This window comes from Aedes albopictus, chromosome 1 (genome assembly GCF_035046485.1).
Source record: "Aedes albopictus strain Foshan chromosome 1, AalbF5, whole genome shotgun sequence".
Lineage (NCBI taxonomy): Eukaryota > Metazoa > Arthropoda > Insecta > Diptera > Culicidae > Aedes > Aedes albopictus.
In genome coordinates, this window is record NC_085136.1 from 223,533,945 (window position 1) to 223,559,402 (window position 25,458).

Here is a 25,458-nt window from a genome sequence, read left to right on the forward strand (position 1 = left end):
TTGTGGCTTTAGCACTGTGTCCGAAAAAAAAAACTGCCTTTCCCATGCGTTAAACATCACTTTACCCTGTATGTATGGTAAATCTGATGTTCTTTTCTCAAAATTTTCTCCACATGCAGGAAATGCATCACTCAAAGAATACTGACATTTGAATAAAATGAAACACATATTGTTTCAGTTCAAAGCATCCATGTGTCATGTATGTAATTGTTTTTTTTTTCTCTTTCTACTTTCAGACTCTCCCACTTCAACCCATCAAATGGAGAAAGCAAATGAGCAGTTTTATTATTAGGAACTTGAGAACAGTTTCTTCGGCTCTGCAATAAAAATAACAACAGACCTCGCGAAAAATACTAATCGGGCTCCAAACCTAAAAACTTAAGAATCCCAAATACTGGCCAAAACTAATTTCTTGTGTCATTTGCACTACGTTTCTTTTCAATTTTGTTTCGTTCTTTCGATTAAAAACACCATTCTCCATTAAAAGCGACCTTTTCTAACTTATCATATTTTCCCATCTTCTCCTTACAGTGAACAGGAAATACAGAAACTGCTGTGTTCATAAATTTTAGGAACTTTTTCCCGCCCTTGCTACACGTGTGTGTGTCGTCACCCTCTGTCGCACTATCTCTCTCTTTCGCGCGCGCACTCTATCTCAATTTTCGTTTGTGCTTCTCTATCTCGTTTCCCCGTGTAAGAAAAAAACGTGATTCAACGTTCTTCATTCAATATTTGCGACCGTGACGAACCGATTGTGTTGTGAAATAGAATCGCTGAAGCGCAGTCAGTGATCAGTGAGCGACGACCTGTGGTGTATTGTGTGAAAACTATTAGTTTCTTTTGAAACACAGTGTTAAGGTTTTAGTTGTGCGTCTGAAACAACAACAACAAAAGCAGCGACCAAGACAAGATGGCGGCTTTCATTGCTAAGCAGATGGTCGGCAGTCAGCTGAACGCTGTCAAAGGTGAGTGATTGATAATGTTGTTTTTTGTAAAATATATTCATTTTCAGATAACCGGAAGTGAATCGTCCGGAATATTACTTAACATGCGGTCATGAAGAAGACTCAAGTCTGAGTCGAGACGTCGAAAGTATCTAAGAAACTAATGACACATTCCACGCGTTACGTTGCGCGAGAATCAAACTTTTGCTTCCAAAAACTGTTATGTTGTTGAATACATGCTAACCAGCATATCAAACGATCAGATTTGAATAGAAGATTAATTTTATGCTTTCTAATTGGGATTTGGATCTTTGTATTTTGAAAGAAATGAAAAAATACAGCGTAATGGGACACCATCGCAAAAAGAGCTCGGAAATATCGTTCTATGAAGTTCAAAAACCGCTGTGTAGAAGTGTGTGGAATGAGTCTAATGGCTTTTTCTTAACTTGATAATGCCCGAAGGCAGGCATGGCAACACTCACTTGCAAAAAGTTTCACTTACTTGATATTATTTCAGCTCAGAACTGTGGAGGACTTTTACCCCATAATTGTATGTAAAAGTTTGCCGAATAACCCGAGCAGAAGGGCATACCTTACAAATACCGTGCAAAGAGCACCCTGTGCTCTAATACCTCAAGTTGGTATTGCTATATTATTCTACGCAATATTATGAGAACACCACAATAATAATTGGAAGTATTTGAGCAAAGTTAGGTATTGATGTGGTATTGTTGATAAGGCTGGGAAAATAACTGAAGAACAAGATTTGTTATTATATCATGACGCTATCGAAAAGTGTTCAATTCAATAGCAAGAAATGTTATTACTTTGTTATTTCATACCTTCTGGATTACAAATAGAGCACTTGAAATTTATGGTATGCGTTCATTATTGAAATAACAAGACTTGTTATTTTTCACGTGTTATTTATACAAAATTATGGTATTCATTTTTGTTATTTTGCCTCTTATGTCCACCTAATGAAGGGCATATCGAGGTATCATGTTATTTAAAATTAATACCCAGATATGTTATTTTGTTGCTATTCTTTTCTGCTCGGGAAAGCCGTTACAAATATTTATTCCACTTTTTGCTGAAATCGATGAAAAATGGTGTGTGGGCACGTTGTATTCGCGGCATTTCTGCAACACCTGGCGGATGGCGAACATCTGGTCCGTTGTAGCGCGTTCACCCATTAATCCAGCCTGATATTGCCCCACGAACACTCTTGCAATCAGTGATAGACGGCGGCATAAGATTTGAGAGAGTAATCTTGTAGGCAGCACTCAGTGTGATCGAGCGGTAATTCCCGCAATCCAACTTGTCGCCCTTTTTTAGCTGGGACACATGGTACTTTCCATCCATTCCTTCGATAGAACTTCCTCCTCCTCCAAAACCATGCTTGACCCCCACCCTAAGTTGGCGCCTATGCTCCTTCAGATTATCTCATGAATTTCTCCAAGAATTCTTTTAGAAGGATTTCTATGGGTTCCTTCGGAAAATCCACTAGCAATTCCTGTAGAAATTCTTCGTTAAAAATTCTTTGAAAACATTGCCAGGGATTCCTTAACAAGCTCTTTCAAAGATCGTTTCATAAATTCTACCAGCGGTTTTTTTTCAGATTTTTTTTCAGAAATTTCTTCAGAGATCTATTTAGGTATATTTTGAGGAAGTACCACAGAAATTTTCAGGTATCCTGCAGGGATTTCTCCAGAAATTGTTGTATTATCACTTTCAGTGCTTCAGCAGAAATTCCTCAATAGATACCTACAGGAATTTAAACAGAGATTTCTTGAGAATTTTCTACTGATATTCCACTATAGTTTTCTATTTCTTCCCTGCTCATTGTAATTTCAGAAATTCTAGTATTTTTTCTACTTTTTCGTAACCTTTTCTACATATAAAACAGACATAACCTTTTCTACATGAAGACGGATCAAGTCAAGCAAAAGCAATATTCTACAAAAATTCCTTTAGGAATCTCAATAGTTTTTTTAGAGGTCTTTCCATACACTTATCTAGACTCGTTTCTCTTTAGTTCAATCAGAAATATTTCCTCAAATGTCTTTAGGAATCGCCACATATTGTTGAGATATATTCATACATGGATTTTTCAGAAGTTCTTCCAGAAATTGCACCAAACCTACTGAAGAATTCTTTATGGAATCATTGCAGAAAATTTTGGAAATACCTACTTTTGGTAACTCAAGAAATTCTTGAAAATTCCAAATATTGTTTTACTCGAGTCATGTCTGAGTGATCTTTCCAGTTTATTTATGTTTGTATGCCTATAAGAATACCCGAAGAAACTCCTCAAGATACCTTCTTTAATCTTTAAAAGACAATTACACCGTCTTCGACCTTGCGGCCTCTACAGACTGAACAATACTAACATTTGACAACGGACAACACATATAACACTCAGTGGCCCAGTGGAGAATTTTTCGTCCGATGAAAAGTTTTCCCCGACTGGAGCGGGAATCGAACCCACACTCCGAGGCTTACGAGACACCTAAACGACTGACGCCGCTAACCGCTCGGCCACGAAGTCCACAACATAGATAAAATTGCTTCTGAAATTTCTAGAGGGATTCCTGGAGAAACCTGAAGAAATCTTTTCCCCTCAATAAATTTCTGACGGATACCACTCAAGGAATTCCCAGAAATATTTACAATGCATTTTCTGAAAGGATTTGTACACAAAAGTTCCTGGGCTACTGCTTGGAGAAAATTCTGAAGGAAATTGTGCAGAAAAAAATCCTGGAGGTTTTTTTTTTCAGAAAACAACGGAAGAAATAAAAAAAAGTTTTGAAGGAATAAAAAATACCTAAAAGAAATGAAGAACCCCCTTTGCAGGTATTCATTAAAACATTTATTGAAAAAAATCATTGAAAAATGCAAAAGAAAAGACTCCGGAATAACTTCTGCAAATAAAATTCAGAGAATCTTCGGGAAACGATTTGAATCCCTGAAAGTTTAATAAATCCAAAGCAAACCTTGCATAAATACGTGGAAAAACTATTAAATGAACCCCTGGAGGAAATCTTAATGAATTTGTTTACAGTTTTCCAAAAGAATTTTTAATTGAATTCCCTAGAAAGTGGCTGAATAAATGGAATAATACCTGAAGGAAATTCTGGTAAAATTTGAACAATCTCAAAGTTTCTGGAAAACAATCCGGATTTTCAAGGCAAACCGTAGATAAATTTATGAAAGAATCTCCGAATCTTTGTAAAAAAAAATCTCCTGGGATTGCATATTTCGTAGAAGAAGAAACGTTTGAAAGAATTACTGGCGACACCACTGGAGAAATTTTAGAATATTTTTTCGAGAAATTTCCTAAAGAATTTTTGAAGAAATCTCAAAGAAAGACTTCTGATGAAAATTCTGACAATATTTGTGGAGAAATCTATTCAGAAATATTTGAAGGAACAAATAAAAGAATACAAACATGAGCTTAGGTAGCAAAACTTGAAAGAATTTACCAACGACACCTTAAAAAATTTCTAAAGAATTTCTAAGAAAATCCCTGGATCGTAGAACCGTTTCAAGATGAATGTTTTGAAAAAAATCTTGATAAACTCTCGAAGAAGTCACAAGAGATATTCCTGGAAGAAATCCTGAAATCTGGGGAATCCTACGAAAACAGTCTTACTGAAAAAAATATGGATGATTTTTTGATACATCATGAAGAAATCCGAACAAATTTTGACGGTGATAGGTACCAATAATGGAGAATTTTCAAGTAATTTTAAAAAGCAGTTTTGCTGCATTAGAGGAATTCCAGCACCATTGTCCCTTTCATGATAGATACTGAAGATTTTCGTGAAACTATAATGCAGAAAGGGGGTTTCCAGAATAATTGTTTATAAGGTGGAATTGTGAAGTCATTTCCGCGTACCAGTATAGGAGCGCTGAAGTTTGGAAACCATCACCATTAGGATGCGGCTTATTTTTCAAAAGTTGTTGAAACTTGGAATTAGTAAGCTCTTCTGAATTCAAATGACACAAAAAGAGAAACCTCTGAGTTTGAGCCATAAATATTGAGATTAAGAGGTAGCTCAATCGCCTCAAAGTTGAATTTTCGAGTAATATAAAGGTGTTTTCACTTCAAGTGCCATAACTTTTTAGCACATTAAATGCTTCCAAAGTCACGCAATATATGAGTTTTTCTAGGTTTAATTTATTTTTCCTTCTATTTACAAACAAATTTAACTTTGGAGCCCTATAACTTTTTAACCGTTCAACCAATTTCAAATGTTTAAGCTTGCTTTTGAAGATATTTTTGTTGCCAAAGAATGCTGTGAATAAACTGTAACTTTAAAAAATCTTTTCAAAATGGATAGCTACCAGAAAACCGTACAAAAACTCGTATTTTATTAGAAAAATCGGAATTTTGCAAAATTTTAATTGTTTTTATACTTACTGCTGAGTTTTTCACTTAACGTGAAAAAAATATTCAAAATAATCATAGGAAGCCCTAAACATCAATTTTTGGAGTGTGCTGAATCAAAAAAATATTTTCATGTTCTTAATGCGAGGAAAAAAATTGAAAAATAAAATTTTCCAATGTGTTCCATATCCTTAAATATGATGCTAAGTATCTGGTTTGGGGTAAAAAAATGTAAACAATCGTCGAAAATTCCTATTTTGCATGAATAAATCAAGTTTTGGCAGTTTTTGGTGTAAAGTATCATAAAAATGACTACTTTGGCGTATAGTTTGTTTAGGACAAAGATAGGCAACAGAAATACCTACAAAAGCAAGCTAAAAAAATTGAAATTGGTCAAACGGTGGAAAAGTTATCGGACTCTAAAGTTATTTTTTTTTGTAAAATGAAGAAAAAATAAATTAGATCTTGAAAAACTCATATTTTGCGTGACTTTGGAAAAAATAATGTTCTGCGCGTTTATTTGAAATTTAATTTGTGACGGCTTCATAAAAAAGATTGAAAATCGGTTGAAAATTAAAAAAGTTATGGCACTTGAAGTGAAACAAATTCAATTTGAGGCGATTGCGCCACCACTAAATCTCAATATTTTTGGCTCAAACTCAGAGGTTTCTCTATTTATGTCATTTGAATCCAGAAGAGCATACGAATTCCAGGTTTCAACAACTTTTGAAAAATAAGCCGCAGCCTAGTCACCATGACAGCACGGGAGCCAATTGTTACGATGACAAATGCTCCATTTTGAATTGATCTGGTATAAATTCCCAAACGGAAGCCCAGGAAAAACTCTTGATGAGTCCCGGAAATAATACCAGGAGATATCCATGACGAATACCCGGGAAGCATCTGTGGAGCTTGGAATTATTGTGGACAATCGGGCGCCCCCATGAAGTAACTTTTTTACACTTTGGCAATCGCGAAGTAATAACGCGATGACCGATTGCGCGCCTACTAGATCGCTTGATGTGCATTTAGTAGAACATGTGCTACCAGCCAGCGTTCATTGAATGGCTAGTCGAATAACAATGCAGATTCAGTACCACACAGCATCCATGAAGAAATCCCAGGAGGACTCCCATTTTTCGATCAGTGTAGAAATACCAGAAGAACTCCCTAAAGGAATTGCGAGCGGAATCTCTGTTCCCGAGAGGAATTCTTGGAAGAAATTACTAAAAAAAAAAACAGACGGAAATCTATAATTAAACCTTGAAAATGAATGAAAGAATCCCCTGACAAAACCATCTAGGAATCTTTGAAGAAATTCCAGTAGAAATTAAAGGGAGAGTAGCTAAATAAATTCCTCAAAGAATCTCAGTAGAAATCAGTAAATGAATCTTTGGAAGAATCCCAGAACAGAAGAACACTTGACGGTATTCCGTGAAGAATACTGAGGGGAATACCGAGAAGAATTCAAGGAGGAACTGTTAGCTCTGAAGAAAGTCAGTGTCAGCCACTCTTGGGGTGAAGAACAGCTGACGAAAAATTACAAGTGCCGGGCAGGGATCGAACTCATGACCAGTCACTTATGAAGTGAACGTGTGACCACTGCGCTACGGGTCCCGGCAACAGCTACCTGTGCCTTCACTGCTTTGGCTTCTTCTTCTTCTTCTTCTTCTTTATGGATCTACGTTCCCACTGGAACTAGGCCTGCCTCTCTTCAACTTAATGTTCTTTGAGCATTTCCACAGTTATTAATTGAAGGGCTTCCTTTGTCTGCCATTGCATGAATTTGTATATTGTGAAGCAAGGACAATGATACACTATGCCCAGGAAGTCGAGAAAATGTCCCCGACTGGAACGGGAATCGAACCCGCCGTCTTTGGATTGGCGATCAACAGCTTCGAGTTCTAGGCTAACAGGTGTTCCCAAAGAATATATATATATATCAGAATCCGAAATCCTGAGCAACAATTTGAAGTCTAGTTAGTATAGCGGAGGTCTTGATGATGTTATTTTGGTTGTTTAATAGTTTTGAAGACTACTTTAAATTTACCAGTAGGTCGACTCCAGAGGCAGTTCTCTTCGCCAAAAAGGACGTGCTGAATAAGGCTCCCTTAAGGATTGCCGGTGTACAGTTAAAGCAGTCACCAACAATGCCAAATCCCATGAGTTTAGTCACTGTTACACTTTGTGGGTAGGAACGTCATTCACTTCGATTGTACTCGCGAAAAATGTGAATTCTAATCGATCCAAACTAGTCATTAATCACTCAATCAGCTAATTCATCATCGCCATCAAAATCGGTGGCAAAAAAACGTTTTTCTTCTTTAGGCAGCAATATTGCTTGTAATCACAGCTGCTTCAACATTTCAAACCGGTTATAAAAGTGCTATACGCAAATTTCGGGATTCAGTAAAAAAAAACAGCCAGTAAACCTTAATCCATTCTTAACATGTTAGTTTGTCGTCATCAGCGTCACCATACAAAATAAAATTAATCAAATTACAGTTCAACGGTACCACAGCAGTTAGTAGCTCAGTTTCTGCAATCTGCATACACCATCCATCAGCGAACCGGAGGTCAATATAATAATGGAAAATTGAGATTCTTCCCGCATTTCTGAATCAGCAAATTCTTCCAGAGCTTCCCGCCTTCTTACTCAACGCCACCGCGAAACGGCCGGCAAATTCTTTTCTTGCCATTCTTTGGCAAAAATTATCAGCAATTTATCCTGTTGTGCGCCCAAATGATGCGGGAGGTAATGGTAGGTGGAGACAACTGAAGGCCTAGCCATCGCCGTGGACGGAGGCAAGCAGCCAGCCGACCGGCAGAAGGGAAAATATTTCCCATTAATCGAGAAATGGCGATCATTAGTGATGAATTATTTATGAACGAGGTCCGATCATTAACGATGATTTATTCCGGAATCAAATTGGGTTTGGTGGGGGTGGAGCGGGAAATAAACGCAAAGTACGCTACCGGTCGGTGGATGATGATAAACTGCGAAATGCTGTCATTGTTCTGACTGTACGGGAGATACATTACTGAGTGTGGCATAAAGCAAGCATTGATTGATTTTTATGCAAAGCTGAACCTTTGGTCTTTCGAGATTTGATTGATCCAGCTTTGATTACCAGCTACAGTTTGTAACTACCGTAAAAGAAGGTGTTTTGCCCATTACGGGCTTCTGGAATGCTGCTAACACTTTTCACATAAGAGCAAAGATTCCAGCCTGAAACACGGTGCAGTGTCTACCAAGTGAGTAAGATTGATGCAGCCTTAGCTCACGAGAGTGAACACCAGTACAAGCTTGAAAAAGCCGTTTCCCTTCCTTCCAACTTCCACAGCACAGTGTGAATCTATCATATCAGAGTAATCAACACACAATCTATCACCTGGCATCTACGCACCAATGTGATTCCTCTTCCATACAATCATTTAACAAAAAAAAAACATTCAAAGAAAACCCATTATTTATTTACGCAAATGCAGTGGTATATGGTCTGCCGTGTGCAAACGATTGAAATCATCACTTCCTTCCTCTTTCCCACATGTAATTTGACGCATCAGGCGTCATTTTCGTCTAAACATAGAAGATCATCAACACTCATATCTCGCGCTTAGTATCATACGGGCGTATCTACAATGATCGATTTCTCTTCATCGTTTTTCCCTCTGACCGGAAAACCATTTTTGATTGTTTTTTGGTTGGTTTAGGTGCTAGTTCTGATCGTCCAAAATACACTGAGAAATCATCGGTATATCGGTCGCATTTCCCGGAATAATCCAAAGAGAAAATTGATTAAGAGAATCGATCCTTGTAGGGTAAAAGCACTAGCCTTCGCCGCTGCTCTAGTCGTCGCCTCCTCCATACAAATTCCATTTTTTTGCCTTTCTCGTACACCAAGGTGTACCGAAAGGCTATATGTTCACTCCAAAAACGAAAATTTGATAGAGCCTCCGGAGAGGTCAAGTCTTATATACCAATCGACTCAGCTCGACGAATTGAGGTGATGTCTGTGTGTGTGTATGTGTGTGTGTGTGTATGTGTGTATGTGTACAAAAAAACTCACATCACTTTTTGGCAGTAAACCTCAACCGATTTTAATGACCGACGGTTCATTCGACGCGGAATCTGGTCCCATTGTTTCCTATTGAAAATGGTTCAGATCGGTCCAGCCGTTCCGGAGTTATGGCCATTTAGGTGTTCCGGACCGGTACCCCAGGAAGAGGCCAGATACGAAAACGCCACAAACCCATCCATGCGGCACATCAAATTACGGCATTTTCGATAACTTGATGAATGGTATGCAGAAAAATAGTCTCAGACCATATCTGAACCGGTAGTGTCCCGGAACCGGTTCCGGATGTCCCGCCGGAAGTGACCAAACATAAAAGTGAACAAAACCCATGCATGCGACACATCAAACCGCGGCTTTTTCGATAGCGTGATGAACAGTAAGCAGGAAAACATTCTCAGACCATATCGGAACCGGTAGTGTTCCGAACCGGTTGCAAATGCCCCACCGGAAGTGGCCAAGTATAAAAGTTCACCAAACCCATGCATGCGACATATCAAATAGTGGCTTTTTTGATATCCTAATGAACAGTAAGCAGGATAACATTCTCAGACCATATCTGAACCGGTTGTGTCTCAGAACCGGTTCCGGGTGTCCCGTAGGAAGTGTCCAAATATAAAATTGAACTAAAACCATGAATGCGACATATCAAACCGCAGCTTTTTTGATAACCTGATGAACAGTAAGCAGGAAAGCATTCTCAGACCATATCGGAACCGGTTCCAGATATTCCGCCGGAGGTGGCAAAGTATAAAAGTTAATTAAACCCTAGATTAAACCCATGCAAGCGACACATCAAATAGTGACTTTTTTGATATCCTGATGAACAGTAAGCAGGAAAATATTTTCAGAACATATCTGAATCGGTTGTGATCCGGAACCGGTTCCGGGTGTCCTGCCGGAAATGGTCAAATGTAAAAGGGAACCAAACCCATGCAAGCGACACATCAAATCGCGGATTTTTAGGCATCTTGATTTGGAAAAAAAAAGTTTCCAGCCATATTGGGGACAACCGGTAGTGTTCCGCAACCGATTACTGTTGCCCCATCGGAAGTGGTCAAATGTAAAGGAGAACCAAACCCATAAATTCGACACATTAAATGACTTTTTAATTAAGCTGATGAACGGTTAACAAGAAAAAAAAATCTTAGACCATACTTTGGAAAACCAATAGCGTGCCGAAACCGGTTCCAAGTGCCTCGACGGAAGTGATCAAATGTAGAAAAGAACCAAACGCATTCACGCAGCACATTAAATAACGGCTTCTTCGATAACGCGAAGAACGGTCAGCAAGAAAATAGTCTCAGGCCAGTAGTGTTCCGGAATCACATTCGAGTGCCTCGCCGGAACTGGCGAAATGCACAAGTGAACCAAACCCCTACATGCATTACATCAATTTGCGACTTTTTAGGAAAACTGATTATTAATTTGCATGAAACTAGTCTAAGACCACATCAGGGACAATCGGTTAGTGGTAAAATGTGAACCGAAAGTTGTAAATGTGAAATTGGACCAAACCAATGCGTGTCGTACCATAAAACCACGCTAATTCGACAATGGTTGCTGTCAAATTACCTGGATAAACGTTTAATTCGATAAACTAACATTATTTGAGTTTCGTTTAGATTTTATGATTTGTTTTTGAACACAAATCTTACAGATATTGTGTTGGTACGAATTTATAGCTTGTTCATTTTTCCGAGATTCACTGCGGTTAATCACCAAACGGATCAGGTGTCGGAAAGCACCAAATTAGAACTTTCGGAAATAGCAGCTGCACGAGGAGCCGCTGCGGGTGTGAGTTACATCACAATATCGTATCATTCGTATTTGCAGTATATTACACTGTGACATTTGATCATTTTTTAATTCAACAAATTTCGAATGAGCGGGGTACAAATTAAAAAGTGTCGTATTAAAGAGTGATGATTTCGCGGGGTTTGACAGTACACCAAATAGCAGCTTTTTTGATAACTTCTTCTTCTTCTTTATGGCTTGACGTTCGCATTGGAACTTGGTCTGCCTCTCTTCTACTTAGTGTTCTTTAGAGTACTTCCACAGTTATTAATTGAAGGGTTTTCTTTGCCTACCATTGCATGAATTTGTATATTGTGAGGCAAGTACAAAGATACACTATGCCCAGGAAGTCGAGAAAAAGTTCCCGACCGAAACGAGAATGAAACCCACCGTTTCCGGATTGGCGATTCATAGCCTTAATTACTAGGCCAACTTGAGACCCTTTTCTCATAACACGATGATCGATTCGTAAGAACATAGCCTCAGACCATATTTTAGACAACCGGTAGTGTCCCGAAACTAGCTCTGGGTGTCCCACTGGAAGTGGTCAAATGTAAAAGTGATCTGTACCCATGCATAAGATAAATCAAATCGTGTTTTTTAGGTAACCTAATGTACGTTAGCAATGATATTGCCTCAGACTATGTTTGGGAGACCCGGTGGTGTTCCGGAACCTGTTCCAGAAAGTAATCAAATGAACCATGAGACACATCAAATCACGGCTTTTTAATAACCTGAGGAACGGTTAACTAGAAAATAGGCTCATACCACATTATTGATGCTTCGCCGTAACTACGGAAGTAAATAAAATCAATGCAAGTGATAAATATGTGTAAGAGAACAAAACCTCGACATACATACAAACAGACGTCTCACTATACTCACTACGTTCTTGTTTTCAACGGTCAATAAAATATAACCTAGAATGTGAAGAAAAAACTTTATCAAAGACCGCAAAGTGATCTGTGATAGTGTAAAAAGTTATATCATAGCTTGTTAATATCGTCTTGATATTGATCAGCTCCCAATGTTAGTGAAGGTACTCAAGCAGTCAACTGAGAAATCTGATATTATTCAGCTCTGCTTATACGCTGAACACAACGTCAGACTATGTGCCATCAATAAGTTTTAAGTCAATTCAATGATGGCTTTGATAAAATGCTTGCTTTTCTTAAAACAATATCAGGATTCAGGAACACTTTGACTTACGTCGACGGAAAGATCGTGTGAACATATACGACGAGAAAGGCACTATCACCTCTAGGTGGATTAATTTGGGTTTTTATGTATGAAGTGGCGAAAATTAGAGCAAAATTTTGGGGTGGCGAAATCTAGTGTTTTTACCCTAGATACGCCTCTGTATGATACTAAACGCGAAATATACTGAAGATGCCTGTTACGATCAACGATCAACGATCAATTCTGACTATACATGTCAATGGTTGCTCCTCCGTGATTGATCTGAACTGGTACCAGTTGCACTGAGATCCAACTGAATAAGGGGCTGGGACATTCCGCTTATTCTCAAAGTGCAATTTTAGCAGCTCATGTATATTTGATCAATAACGGCGCCGGCCAAGTCCTTATAGTCAGCTGGGAAGGGAAAGGAATGTTAGAGTTCATTGGTTGTTGCTACTAGAGACCGAGAGCACTCTGCGTCCCCACAACCCGCACGGACTGGGGTATTTGTTAGACGGAAAGGATGGGAGATCTGGGAGTCACCGTTGGGTCGGTGATGCGATCCATGGATAGGGTTATTTATAGTGTTCGTGATAGATTGTGTGGTGAATAAGGTGAATAAGGTCAAGCGGCACAGCACGCTTTGGTTGCATAACTTATAGGCGTTATATATACACTGTGCTGTGAGTGGAAGTTGGAAGAGATGGAAACGACTTTTTTTTCAATTCGTTTCTGGTTCTAGCGATGGCTATGAACATATGAATATACATGAGTTGTATATGTAGAGAAGAAAGAGCGAGAGAAAGTGGATAGAAAGATACAAAGTAGGATGAAAAGGACGGGCCAGGGATTGAACCCATGACCTTCTGCATACGAATCAGAAGCGGTAGCCACTAGACCACCAAGCCCGTCATAAACGCGAAATATACTGAAGATGCCTGTTACTAATAAAAACTAATCAAAATTAACCTTAGTCGTGTTTCACATGTTGGGTTTCAAGTGTTGGTTGACGGACCCTTTATTATGTCTCATTTTTTCTATTTGAAATGCCTTGTACTCATCACTCGAGATAAACAGTAATTGTTCACATATCTTCACAATACATTTGAGAGTCGTTTTCACTCGTAGCTGGTCCCATTCAAGGATATGAAAAATGAACGCCCGACTCACATGGAAGTGTTTTCCACTACTGCCCTGCATCCTCTCTCGATGATGTAATATATGGGATTGGGATACCTTCGTATTTTCTGCTAGTGATGGACAGACAGAGTACCCAACTATGTGGAACTACGCGATGATCGATTGCCAGTCGCAGCCATCCTTCACTTTGTGCGCGCCCTCGTCGTCGGGCTGATGGAAAATTTCTGAGCATCACGTGTGAAGCAAAAAAAAAACGAATGTCTGCCCTACATTGCGCTCCTCTTCCAGGAGTGGTTCGAAGCTGTTTCCAGCAATAATTCAATATTAATAGAGAATAAAAGCAAACTGAAGAGCGCATTCTTCGCTTCTTGCCGGATGATGGGCTCTCCTTGTTAGAGTGCGGCAACGTCAAGAGTTGGGCTGGTACAGAGGGTTTCAATCTGTTTGCAATTTGTTTAAGAACGATAGTTTACAGCATTTTTGAACTCGGTGAGCTGATGATTGTTTTTGGTGAAGAATCATGCCCTGAGTTCGAAAACGCGAAGGAAAAAAATTACAGTAGAGCGGACATTTTTTCGACTTTCCATACAAGGTTAATGATTTGAAATCGATTTTTGTTCTATTTTTAAGCAAAGTCGCTCACTTCACACATCTCATTCTCCGTAGTCAACGCTCCGATTAAGCTGATTTTTTTACTGTAACTCGCCTACATATGATATGTCAAATAAACGTTTAGAAAGAGTTTTTAAATTATTTTTTTTCTTATTGAAAAAAAAACATTTCTTCATATATTTTTGGAAATTTTGCTAAAATTTGAGGAGATTGTCCCCAAAACTCGCCAATATCTTGAATTTCATCAATCTGACGCAAAACCTGTATTCAGATGATCGAATGGTATTATATTCAGCTTTTAGTTTATGGAAAAATATTTAAAATTGGTTGAACAAAACGCAAGATATTTAAATTTTATTAAATTTCATATTTTAAAAAGTTGTAAAACTCGATATTGAGCTACAACTAAAAAACTGTTCTACTTTAATTTTTTTGAAGCACGATTTCGAAATCAGCGATAAATTATGCTTAAAAAATTTGGTCATTGAAAGAAGTTCACGACTTTCGTTTTATTTTGTAAACTAGTGGAATTGGACAACATTGGTCATTCTTGTTCAGTAAATCATATAATAAACCATATTCACTTGGTTATACTAACCCAAAGTTCTCATAGAATTGAATGCAATTGAGTTAAACCATGAAATGCATGATACAAAAAAACCGATGATTTTTTTTTCTAGAATTCAGCAAGCAGTACCACGAAAGCTGATCTTGAATGGTTATCTAGAAAAAAAATCCGTTCTTAGTCTAGTGGTTTTACCCCGCTTCTTAATGGTTCCGTTAGGAATTTGATCTCTGCTCCCCTACACTCTAAGTAGAAAATGACCAGGGTTCGTAATTTTCGTTTCAGTGAAACGAAATACGCTATTCTCTGGCTAGCGGGAGAGTTTATTTTCACTTTTTTGCACTTTTCGCTCTCACTACTTTTCTGAAGAGTAACGACAAATGATCACTGAAAATCATTTCAACCAGCGGACAATTCTTTTTCATTCAGCCAAATTTTCACTCACCAAACTCTCACGAGAGATTTTCAAAGCAAATTAACAAAATTGTGGTCGCCACGGGATTGGAACCACGACTAAAATCAAACGCAACACGCTAACTACACAGAAGATGGAATAAATCTGCTTCATAAAACCGATGGTAGGTCGTCATAGGAGTCAAGAAAAGACAACATGATCGAACAATCGAAGCAATCGAAAATCTCGGAGCTCTGGGAGTGAGTAAAAATGTTTTTTCATTCACCTCTTCGTAAGAGAGTTTTCGCAAACCAAATTTTCGCTGAAAACTGGCGTGAGGGAGAATTCCATTTTTGTGAGAATGAGTGAGCATTCCAAACGCTGAAAATGACCGATTAAGCCCTCCTAACATAATTATCAGGAATTTATTTTTCTTCACTACGCAACGAATGGAAATTTGTTCAACGGACACTTGAGTAAAAAAGTAAAAAAAAAAATGCGGGCCTCCAGCGACACAAACGAGTGAGAAGGGATCACTCTTCTGATCTAACCCTAAGCCGTTCCCACTGCCGCCAAACCCATCGTCTTCCCAAAACCACCAGAAGGTTTTGTTGCAGAGAGGGGTTAGTGCTGTTTGAGGTTCGTTACCAGATATTACAACTTAGGTTCTTTGTGACTCGCTTTTTAAGGAGGATACCAAGGTAAGTTGCAGGCACATTGCCAGCTTCTTATGTGACCTCTCCACTTCCTTTGTCCTCGGAAGGCATAAAAGGGTTGACAATAGACCTGCATTCCCGATGCACTGATAATATCAAGAACTGATGCACCACAATTTGAACTTCCGTAAATAAGACCCTATCTGCTTACATCACAGAAGAACTAGGTGACATGGAGCGTTCGACTACCTTGGACTTTTCCGGGGAGCCCTTTCAATGCCATGGGCTTGGTTCCAACCTAGTAGGCTGCTGTCTCTACAACTACTTATCAAGGACTTCCTGGCGGCTAACGTTCCGATAGAAGGAACGAGTTTGGCTGCAGAGCACCACTATGACCTGCGTAGCCGACTTTCGAGCCCTAGAACCAACCTTGAATTCAACTGACCTTTCAAGTTTCCGAGTCCACGCGCTATCTGCTTTGTAATTCCGAGACGGTATGAGCGATAACAGATGACTCACTGGATAAGATTGTCCGGAGTTATGTTCTTATAACATTTGGGGAAGCATCTGGTTCCGAACAAGACGTACAAACAAGGCGACACTAGCCAGAAGCTTGCGTTTATTAGCGTACACCGCAGCGATTTTTGGATATCATGCATGGTACACAGATTACGTAACGCTAAAATAAGCCTTTTCAGACCCTATCCCTCCCCCCATGTTATGCTGATTGTTTGAAAACTCTAAGATATGTGTATGAATCGCAACGCTACGCTGGGTTCCCCCCTTTTCCTATAGTGTTGCGTACTTTGTGTACGACTGCTCAGGACAGTGCCACTATAGCTATGGAGGCTCTCTTGCAGGCGTAATCGACCTGGTTACGGAAGTAGAGCTTATCACTTCTAAATGTTTTTCAGAGCGCTTCGAGGTGATAGTGTAATCGCCCTATTCATCGACTGCTACTTCGACTTCCGGTTGCTCACCACAGTCATCTCAGACAACTCCAATTTCCTGGAGCTCACCCACTCCTTCACAACCGGCATTGAATGGGCAGCAATCAACTTCAACTCATCGATCGAGTCACTGCAGACCTCCAGCGGGATTTCGTCAGCAAAGACAACGATTGCCACATCATTGAGCATCATCTACCTCGACACCTCGTCGTACATGACATTCCCTAACACCGGACCCACTTGTCTTGGTAACCGACAGTATAGCGTCTACGGTCGTCTGGATGCTAGGTCCACCGTAGGTTTCAGCGAACTCGTGGTTTTTTCTTCGCCACCACACACCATTCTCCTGCACACCGCTAAAAATGGTCCTAAGCACCCGCTGCTCGAACACTTCGAGTGCTTGCATGTCCTCCTCGAGCATAGTCCAGGTCTCGTGCCCGTAGAGAACAACCGGTCTTATCAGCGTTTTGTACATGGTGCGAGGGTGAATGTTTTTCGACCGCAGGTTCTTGTGGAGCCCATAGGAGGCCCGACTTCCACTGATGATACGCCGTTGTATTTCGCGGCTAACATTGTTGTCGGTCGTTAATAAGAACCCGAGGTAGACGAAGTACTCAACCACCTCGAAAGTGTCCCCGTCTATGATCGTAACACTGCTGCAAACACACCAAACGCTTTCAGCAATATTTTGCTGAATTTTGCCGAGCTGAAGGGTCCAGCATTTTTTTGCTGAACTTTCAGGAAAGTTTGCTGAATTTCAGCAAAACGTTACTGATGATCAGCAGAGTTTACTGAACAAGTCAGCAAATTTTGCTGAATTTCAGCAACATTTTTGCTGAAACCTTCAGCTTGGCAAAATTCAGCAATATTTTGCTGAAACCTTCAATCGATTTTTTGGTGTGTAGGCTCTGTCGTTCGTGGTTCCGTCTGCCAGCATGAACATACTTCGTTAACGATGCGCTCATCGTGAGTCCGACCTTTGTTGCTTCACGTTTAGTGGGTGTACAGATCTGCCACCGTTCCAAATATTCTAGCAATAACATCCATGTCATCCGAAAAACAGACAAATTGGCTGGATTTCATGAAAATCGTGCCTCGGCTATTGAGCCCAGCTCGTCGCATAACACCTTTCAGGGCGATGTTGAACAGGGGGCATGAGAGTCCATCACCTAGTCACAGTTCTCGAAGAGATAGAAGTAGATAGATCGTCCGAAACTCTTACGCAGTTTCTTACACCGTCCATCGTCGCTTTGATCAATAATCTGATGCGCTTCCCGGAGAATCCGTTCCCATCCATGATTTTCCGTAGCTCTTTGCGGTCGATACTGTCGTACGCCGCCTTTAAATCGCTGAACAGGTGGTGCGTTGGGACCTGGTTATTGCGGCATTTTTGGAGGATTTGCCGCAAGGTGAATATTAGGTCCGTTGTCGAGCGGTCGTCGACGAAGCCAGCTTGATAATTTCCCAAAAACTCATTAACTTTGGGTGAAAGATAACGGAAGATGATCGGGGATAGCACTTTTTAGGCAGCATTCAAAATAGTGATCACCCTGAAGTTCTGACATTCCAAATGGTCGCCTTTCTTGTGTATGACGCAGATTACCCCTTCCTTCCACTCCTCCGGTAGCAGTTCGGTTCCCCAGATCCTGACTATCAGCCGATGCAGACAGGTGTCCAACTTTTCTGGGCCCATCTTGATGAGTTCAGCTGCGATACCATCCTTACCAGCTGCTTTGTTGGTTTTGAGCTGGCGAATGACATCCTTAACTTCCCTCAGCGTGGGAGTTGGTTCATTTCCGTCCTCCGCTGCAGTGGCGTCGTCGTTTCCTCTGTTGCCGTGGGCTCCCGTGCCTACATTTTCCACGCCGTTCAGGTGCTGATCGTAGTGCTGCTTCCACCTTTCGATCACCTCACGTCCGTCCGTCAAGAGGCCTCCGTCTTTAACCCTGCATATTTCGGCTCGCGGCACGAAGCTGTTGCGGGATGCGTTGAGCTTCTGATCTAACCTTCGTGTTTCTTGAGAACGGCACAGCAGTTCCATTTCTTCACACTCTGCTTCTTCCAGGCGGCGCTTTTTCTCCCGAAAGAGGCGGGTCTGCTGTTTCCGCTTCTGTTTGTAACGTTCCACGTTCTGTCGAGTCCCTTGCTGCAGCATTACCGCCCGCGGTGCGTTCTTCTCTCCCGAAACCGTTCTGCACTCTTCGTCGAACCATTCGTTCCGTCGATTCCGTTCCACATACCCGATGGTGCTCTCGGTTGCGTCGTTGATGGCTGCTTTCACTGTACTCCCGCAGTCCTCTAGAGGTGCCTCATCGAGCTCGCCCTCGTCTGGCAAGGTGGCCTCGAGATTCTGCGCGTATGCTGAGGCGACATCCGATTGTTTCAGTCGCTCTAGGTTGTATCGTGGCGGTCGCCGGTACCGTACATTGTTGATGACGGAGAGTTTTGGGCGCAGTTTGACCATCATCAGATAGTGGTCGGAGCCGATGTTGGCGCCACGATAGGTCCTGACGTCGATAATGTCGGAAAAGTGTCGTCCGAAAAAAAGTGCTACGAATGGCCATATTTTTAGAGGCGGCGAAATCAATGAGTCGTAGGCCGTTTTCGTTCGTTTGCTATTGGGCGCTGAATTTTCCAATCGTCGGTCTGAATTCCTCCTCCTGGCCTACCTGAGCGTTTAAATCTCCTATGATGATCTTGACGTCGTGGCTTGGGCAGCGATCGTACTCACGTTCGAGCTGCGCGTAAAATGCGTCGGTGTCATCATCAGTGCTTCCGGAGTGTGGGCTGTGAACGTTTATTATGCTGCAGTTGAAGAATCGGCCTTTCATCCTCAACCTGCACATTCTTTCGTCGATCGGCCACCAATCGATCACGCGCCTCTGCATATCACCCATCACGATGAAAGCTGTTCCCAGCTCGCGTGTGTTGCCGCAGCTCTGGTAGATGGTATGATTACCTCTAAACGTTCGCACCATGGATCCTGTCCAACACACCGCCTGCAGCGCTACGATGCCGAACCCGCGGTCCTTCAGTAGGTCGGCGAGTATGCGGGTGCTCCCAATGAAGTTGAGAGATCGGCAGTTCCACGTACCGAGTTTCCAATCGCAAGTCCTTTTTGTTCGCTGGGGTCGTTGCCGTTGGTCTCGGTTCGTATTATTCTGTTGCTGATTTTCCGTTACAATGATTTTTTACGGCTGGCTCGTAGGGCCTGACACCAACCCCCTACTTTCCGGAGGACCATAGTGCACAGTTGAGCTTAGAATCCTTCCCAGGCACTCGGACGTAGATCAGCCGCCCCTAATATGGGGATCAGACGCTGTTGTGAGCCGCTTCTCCTGGAGAACAGACGCCCAGGTTTGCCGAAGCAAACCCCCCCCCCCTTTCCTGTCAGCCTACGACCAAAGTTCCCACCGGGATTGGTTACCAGATCTTCCCTAAGGTTGCTCATAATTTCCTGCCGGTACCACGAGCTCGAGGAGATAGGGATAGGAGTTGCTGGGCAGAGGCTAGTGGATCACAATGGGATCTGAATAGCGCAACATACGCAGCCTTTACCGTACCACAACGGTACGGTACGCATGATAATATTGACAATGTTTCAGTACAACTAACAGAATTTTGCATTCGGGTGAAAATTGTTGGTGTAGCTCTTAATTTTACCATGGATTCGGTAGAAACTACAACAAAATTTATTTCAGTGTATGCAATACTTTTTCAAGGGAGTTCGCACTTATGACGGTTAGAGCACATGAACATCGGCGAATGGGAGATTAAAAAATGTAGAAATTATTTTCATTCGCAGTTGAGAACTACTGTATCAGTTTTTTCTGCACATTCTCCACCCACTCCATAGCCAAACATGTCGAGACACAGGCGCCATACTGGATGGTGATGTGAAAATGAAGTCACTTTATGGAAAAACGAAGAACCCATCATCATCGGGCGGGCTGCTGCCTTTGTCTGTTTATGGAGATGTTCAGGGGTGATGATAAGATCGAAGTCAACCAGAACAGGAGCTGGTAGGAGGCAGCTGATGAGTTTCAATTTTCCCCCACGTTCTTTGTAGGTACATATGATGTAGAGAGCTTGCGGGCTGATGGAGTTACTGGCTGTTGTCGTCGTCAAGTATGCGATGAGATTTCAATGGAGTCCTAAATGACAGTGCCGGAAAAGTTAACCCACATGCTTGCCCACTTTCGAACGAGGGGGGATTCAAAACTTTCCAGATAGAATCTGAAAATTTTATAATTATTCCGGGCGATGCTTGTCGGTGGAACTGCCAACTTTTACAACGACACAACCGGTGCCGAGTGAAATCGAATTAGTTTCAGAATTGCACCATTCATCGGCGGCGCTCTCTGCATGCTTAACGAGAATTTATCGACCACCCGTGGGATGACTTTGGAAATTTGAAAATTTTTCTACTAACGACTAGCAAAACATTTCGACCAGAAAAGCACGGTCACTGCTTTTTTGGAAATTCGAACGGTCATCGGACGTGAATGTGGAGAAAAAGTTCAAAAGGCTGCTGCTGTAGTCAAGTGCTACCCGACCCGGACCAGCAGCACTTCCCATCCAAAAATTTCAACTTTCAGCTCAACTTTTTTTTCGCATGCAGAGCAGACCATGGGTGTGCCAGCCGGCGGAACTCATCGGAACTAGAAAGCGATAACGACCCACGTAAAAAGTATGCGATAGTATAGTGAGAGGGTATGCAAACGATGTCCAAATGGATGTGAAATTTATGTGATATAACGCCAGCTACTTCCATTGAAAGGGTTGGGGCTCATCACAGTCAGTCCTACCAGGTCAGATAACCGCCCGCCCACCTAAAACTGAAACGAGAAATGGCATGACATCACGTTATCAGATAATAATTCCTGAAAATATGGCAACGTGATGTCGGATGAAATTCTTCCGGAGCGAGCGATGGCTTTGTTCTGAATAGACGACATTCGTTATGAACACTAATTCCAACTGTGAGGAACTTTGTTTTCAGCACGATTTTAAATATGACCACGTTGTGTAGAATTTATCAAAAGTGTTACACTTATTTTCATGTTCAATGGAAATAATATTTCGCTTACAGTATTCAAGAGATTGCAAAGGCCAGTAACTGCTGTGCTGGTGTTAGTGCAAACTTGAGGCTTCGGTAATAACTCCTGATCGCTTCAGACTTAACTTCGAGATAATTGAAATCGTAGACTGAAAACTCGGGGAGTTTGAAGGTACAATTTACAAATTGTGAGATAAATTTGTGAAAAAATACCTCTTGTTTCTGGTAGTATTTGAACCCACGACTTCGTATCGCTAGGCCGGTGCTTTAACCAGCTAAGTCACATAATAAGTTACAATTCTGCTTAATAAAACGACAAATTTGATTCAAAGCTCCACCATAACCGCGTCCTTATTTCACGAAAGTATCGTAGAATTGTCATTTGCTCTGTAGCTTAATCGATTTACGTGCCAGACTAGCAAATCCCTCCAGAAACAGAGAGTATTTTTTTCACAAATTTATTTGTCAATCAAACGCTCGTTGTACCTTCAGATGCTTCAAAAATTTCACGTCTATTTCAGCTATAACCTACCAACTGGTATGTCCAGAATAGAACAATCATTCAATTATCAACTGATATCATGTTGAACCATGAAATAAAATTTGCATTTCGATCAAATAGATGTAGTTCAAATAAAATCAATCCAAAAACTTACATAAAAACAACTTCTTGTGTCCCATTCATGTTGATATCCTCACCCATCATTGGTTTTGTCTTTCATGTCTGAAAGAAAATACCATGGAAAACTTTTTACCGGACGGTAATTAATTTTCTCCAGCAATTAAGACCTTTTATCTTTCTGTCCCACGTATAAAAAAGACTCGCTTGTCATCGATAGAGCACTTTGAAGGATCAAAGCTTCGCATAACTTCCCTTCCAAATTTGCACATTTGCACGGCAGAATAGACATCTGCGAACAAATTGAAGCAAGGTTCAAGGTCAACTTCACCCCAGATCGCAATTAAATTTGCCATCTTTGAAAATGGTTTCTTCCAAAACAATCGGCGGAAAGCCAAACCCCTGGATTGCTGCGCTGCGAGGCGGGAAAGTTCATCAGCGAAATGGGTAGAAATGTGGACGGGACCGGTATCTAACGGCTTTTTGCAGCACGGTTGCGCTCATTTCCCGGAACAATCGACCGATTTCTTTTCCGACGAAAAGCAATCCCAAATGGCCAGCGAGTGCCATCAGTTTGGCGGAGTCCTACCTTTGGCGAAATGCTTTTTGATTTTCTCTCATTTTTTTGTCTTTGAGCGGACAGACTTTTATTTGTATATTGAATGGAAGATAAGTGCTCTCGAGGCTTTTGGTTGTTCGAGGAAAGCCAAAGCTTGTCAATCAATAATTGCATTTGAGTTATTAAGTCAATGGTGTTGGTGATCGAAAAGTTACAACTGCTTTCAGTTATTTCATGTACCATCAAATTCATGATGGAACAGACCCATGAACCTTATTCATTAGTCAAAAGTTATCTGATTGACTTATGTCAGATGAAGAGTCTACTACGCAAATTTTGCGTATTTAGGCATCCTTGCATCATGATAATGTCGGAGCAAACGCATCCAATAAAGCTTAAGGAAATGGCTTCAATCGATTCTCAGACGGAAAGATGACAGACACCAACAAGTACGACTGCAACGTTTCCCAGAAATTCTAAAATGTTGACAATAAGGTATAAATACTCACACAAGTATAACTAACTATACTCCCAACCAAACTGGATGAAGCGTCAAGACTGAATATAAGAAAATTTTCTTAGTAATTTTTCGATATTTTGCTCCTGTATGTGGATAATTTTAGGAGATTTTTTATTTCCAGAAATTTCTCCAGAATTAGAGGGTTTTCAAAAAGTAATTTCTTGAAATGTTTGTCCATGGCGTTTTGCAGAATGTCTTCTAGAAATTTCTTTAAAAATCTTACAGGGGATGGTTTCTTCTTGAAAATTATTTGACAAATTTCTTTAGTGATTCCTTCACAAATTGCTACAGGGATTTTTTTTATAAATTGCTCCTGCGGCTCTATCAGAAATATCTCCTTGGATTTCTTAAGAGATCCCTGCAGAACTTGTTGAAATATTTTTTCAGGAAGAATTTGGAAGTTCTTCCAAAAATCGCACAAAAAATACTGAAGAATTTAGTAAAATGTTGAGGTAAATAAAGGCAGGCCCAGCGTGGTGCACCTTGTCTTACATCCGAAAAAGGCTAAGGAATCCATGAAAGCAATTCTTAACAAATCGCAGAAAAAAATTTCTTGATAAATTTCCAGAAGAAGTTTTGGAGAAATTACAAAGAAAAACTCCTGGAGAAAATTGTAATAATGTGTCTGGAGGATTTTTTTCAGAAATGTCTGGAGAAATATGCGAAGAAATACAAGCACGAACTTCCGTAGCAATACTTGGACAAATTTTCAAAACATCTCCTAAAGAATCCCAGGAGGAACTTGAGAAATTTCTGAAGAAGTCCCAAGGGAAATTCCTGGAGGGAATTCCCAAAAAAATATTTAGAGAAAACAATGGAGATATTATCCAAAAGATAAGGTGTAAATACTCACACAAGTATAACTAACTATACTCCCAACTAAACTGGATGAAGCGTCAGGACTGAGTATAAGAAAATTTTAGGAGATTTTTTATCTCCAGAAATTTCTTCAGAATTATAGGGTTTTAAGAAAGTAATTTCTTGAAATGTTCGTCCATGGCGTTATGCAGAAATTTCTTTAAAAATCTTACAGGGGATGGTTTCTTCTTGAAAATTATTTGACAAATTTCTTTAGTGATTCCTTCACAAATTGCTACAGGGATTTTTTTTTATAAATTGCTCCTGCGGCTCTATCAGAAATATCTCCTTGGATTTATTGAGAGATCCCTGCAGAACTTGTTGAAATATTTTTTCAGGAATTATTTGGAAGTTCTTCCAAAAATCGCACAAAAAATACTGAAGAATTTAGTAAAATGTTGAGGTAAATAAAGGCAGGCCCAGCGTGGTGCACCTTGTCTTACATCTGAAAAAGGCTAAGGAATCCATGAAAGCAATTCTTAACAAATCCCTGGATGGTTCACTTAAGAAACCCCCAAAAGAACTGCTGATGACACCTTTTTACAAAGTTCTTGAAAATTTGTTTGGAGGAATTTGGACAAACATTTCTGAAGCAGTTTCTTAAGCTATCCATGGAGCAATTCTTAGATAAATGCCTTGGATATGGATTATACCTAGGAAATTACCTGGAAGAACTCCTTCCTTAAGATACTTCTTTAACAAAATCGTGAGAGACTTCTGAATGAACTATTCAAGTAAGTAGTTCCAAGGAGTAAATGCTTGAGAAATTTCTGGAATAATAAAAGGAGAAATGTATCGCAGACAATAGTACAAAGGCAATTTTCTCGAAGAATTCCTGGAGATACTTCTAAACAAATTTACAGAAAAAAAATCGTATTCCATTTTTGAAGAAATTTGTATCCAAAATCCCTTCAACCTGAAAAAAATTCTGATGAAAATCCTTTTAAAAAAAACAAAAAAAAAACTGGAGCAATTCTTTAGAGAATCAGTGAAGAAATCTGAAAAAAGAACTTTTGTAGGAATCTTTGAAATAATCCTAGAAAAACAAAAGAACCATCGCCAGGAGTTTATAAAAAAAATCTTGTAACATTCCACTAAAAAGAATAAGAAATACGTTCTGACGTTATCTCTGCAGGA

At 40.3% G+C, this 25,458-nt stretch overlaps 1 protein-coding gene across 4 annotated transcripts in view; it reads left to right on the forward strand.

Annotated features, from left to right (window-relative positions):
- The first annotated feature begins 269 nt into the window (after nt 1–269).
- Nucleotides 270–25,458, forward strand: part of LOC109430375 (complexin) — a 596,174-nt gene continuing 570,985 nt past the window's right edge. The window contains exon 1 of one of the 4 annotated variants that reach the window (XM_062846307.1): nt 270–965. In XM_062846307.1, the coding sequence (XP_062702291.1) occupies nt 911–965 (55 nt within the window). In that variant the 5' untranslated portion in view covers nt 270–910. The remainder of the gene's footprint in view (nt 966–25,458) is intronic. The other 3 variants (XM_062846308.1, XM_062846309.1, XM_062846310.1) reach the window with 3 other exon arrangements.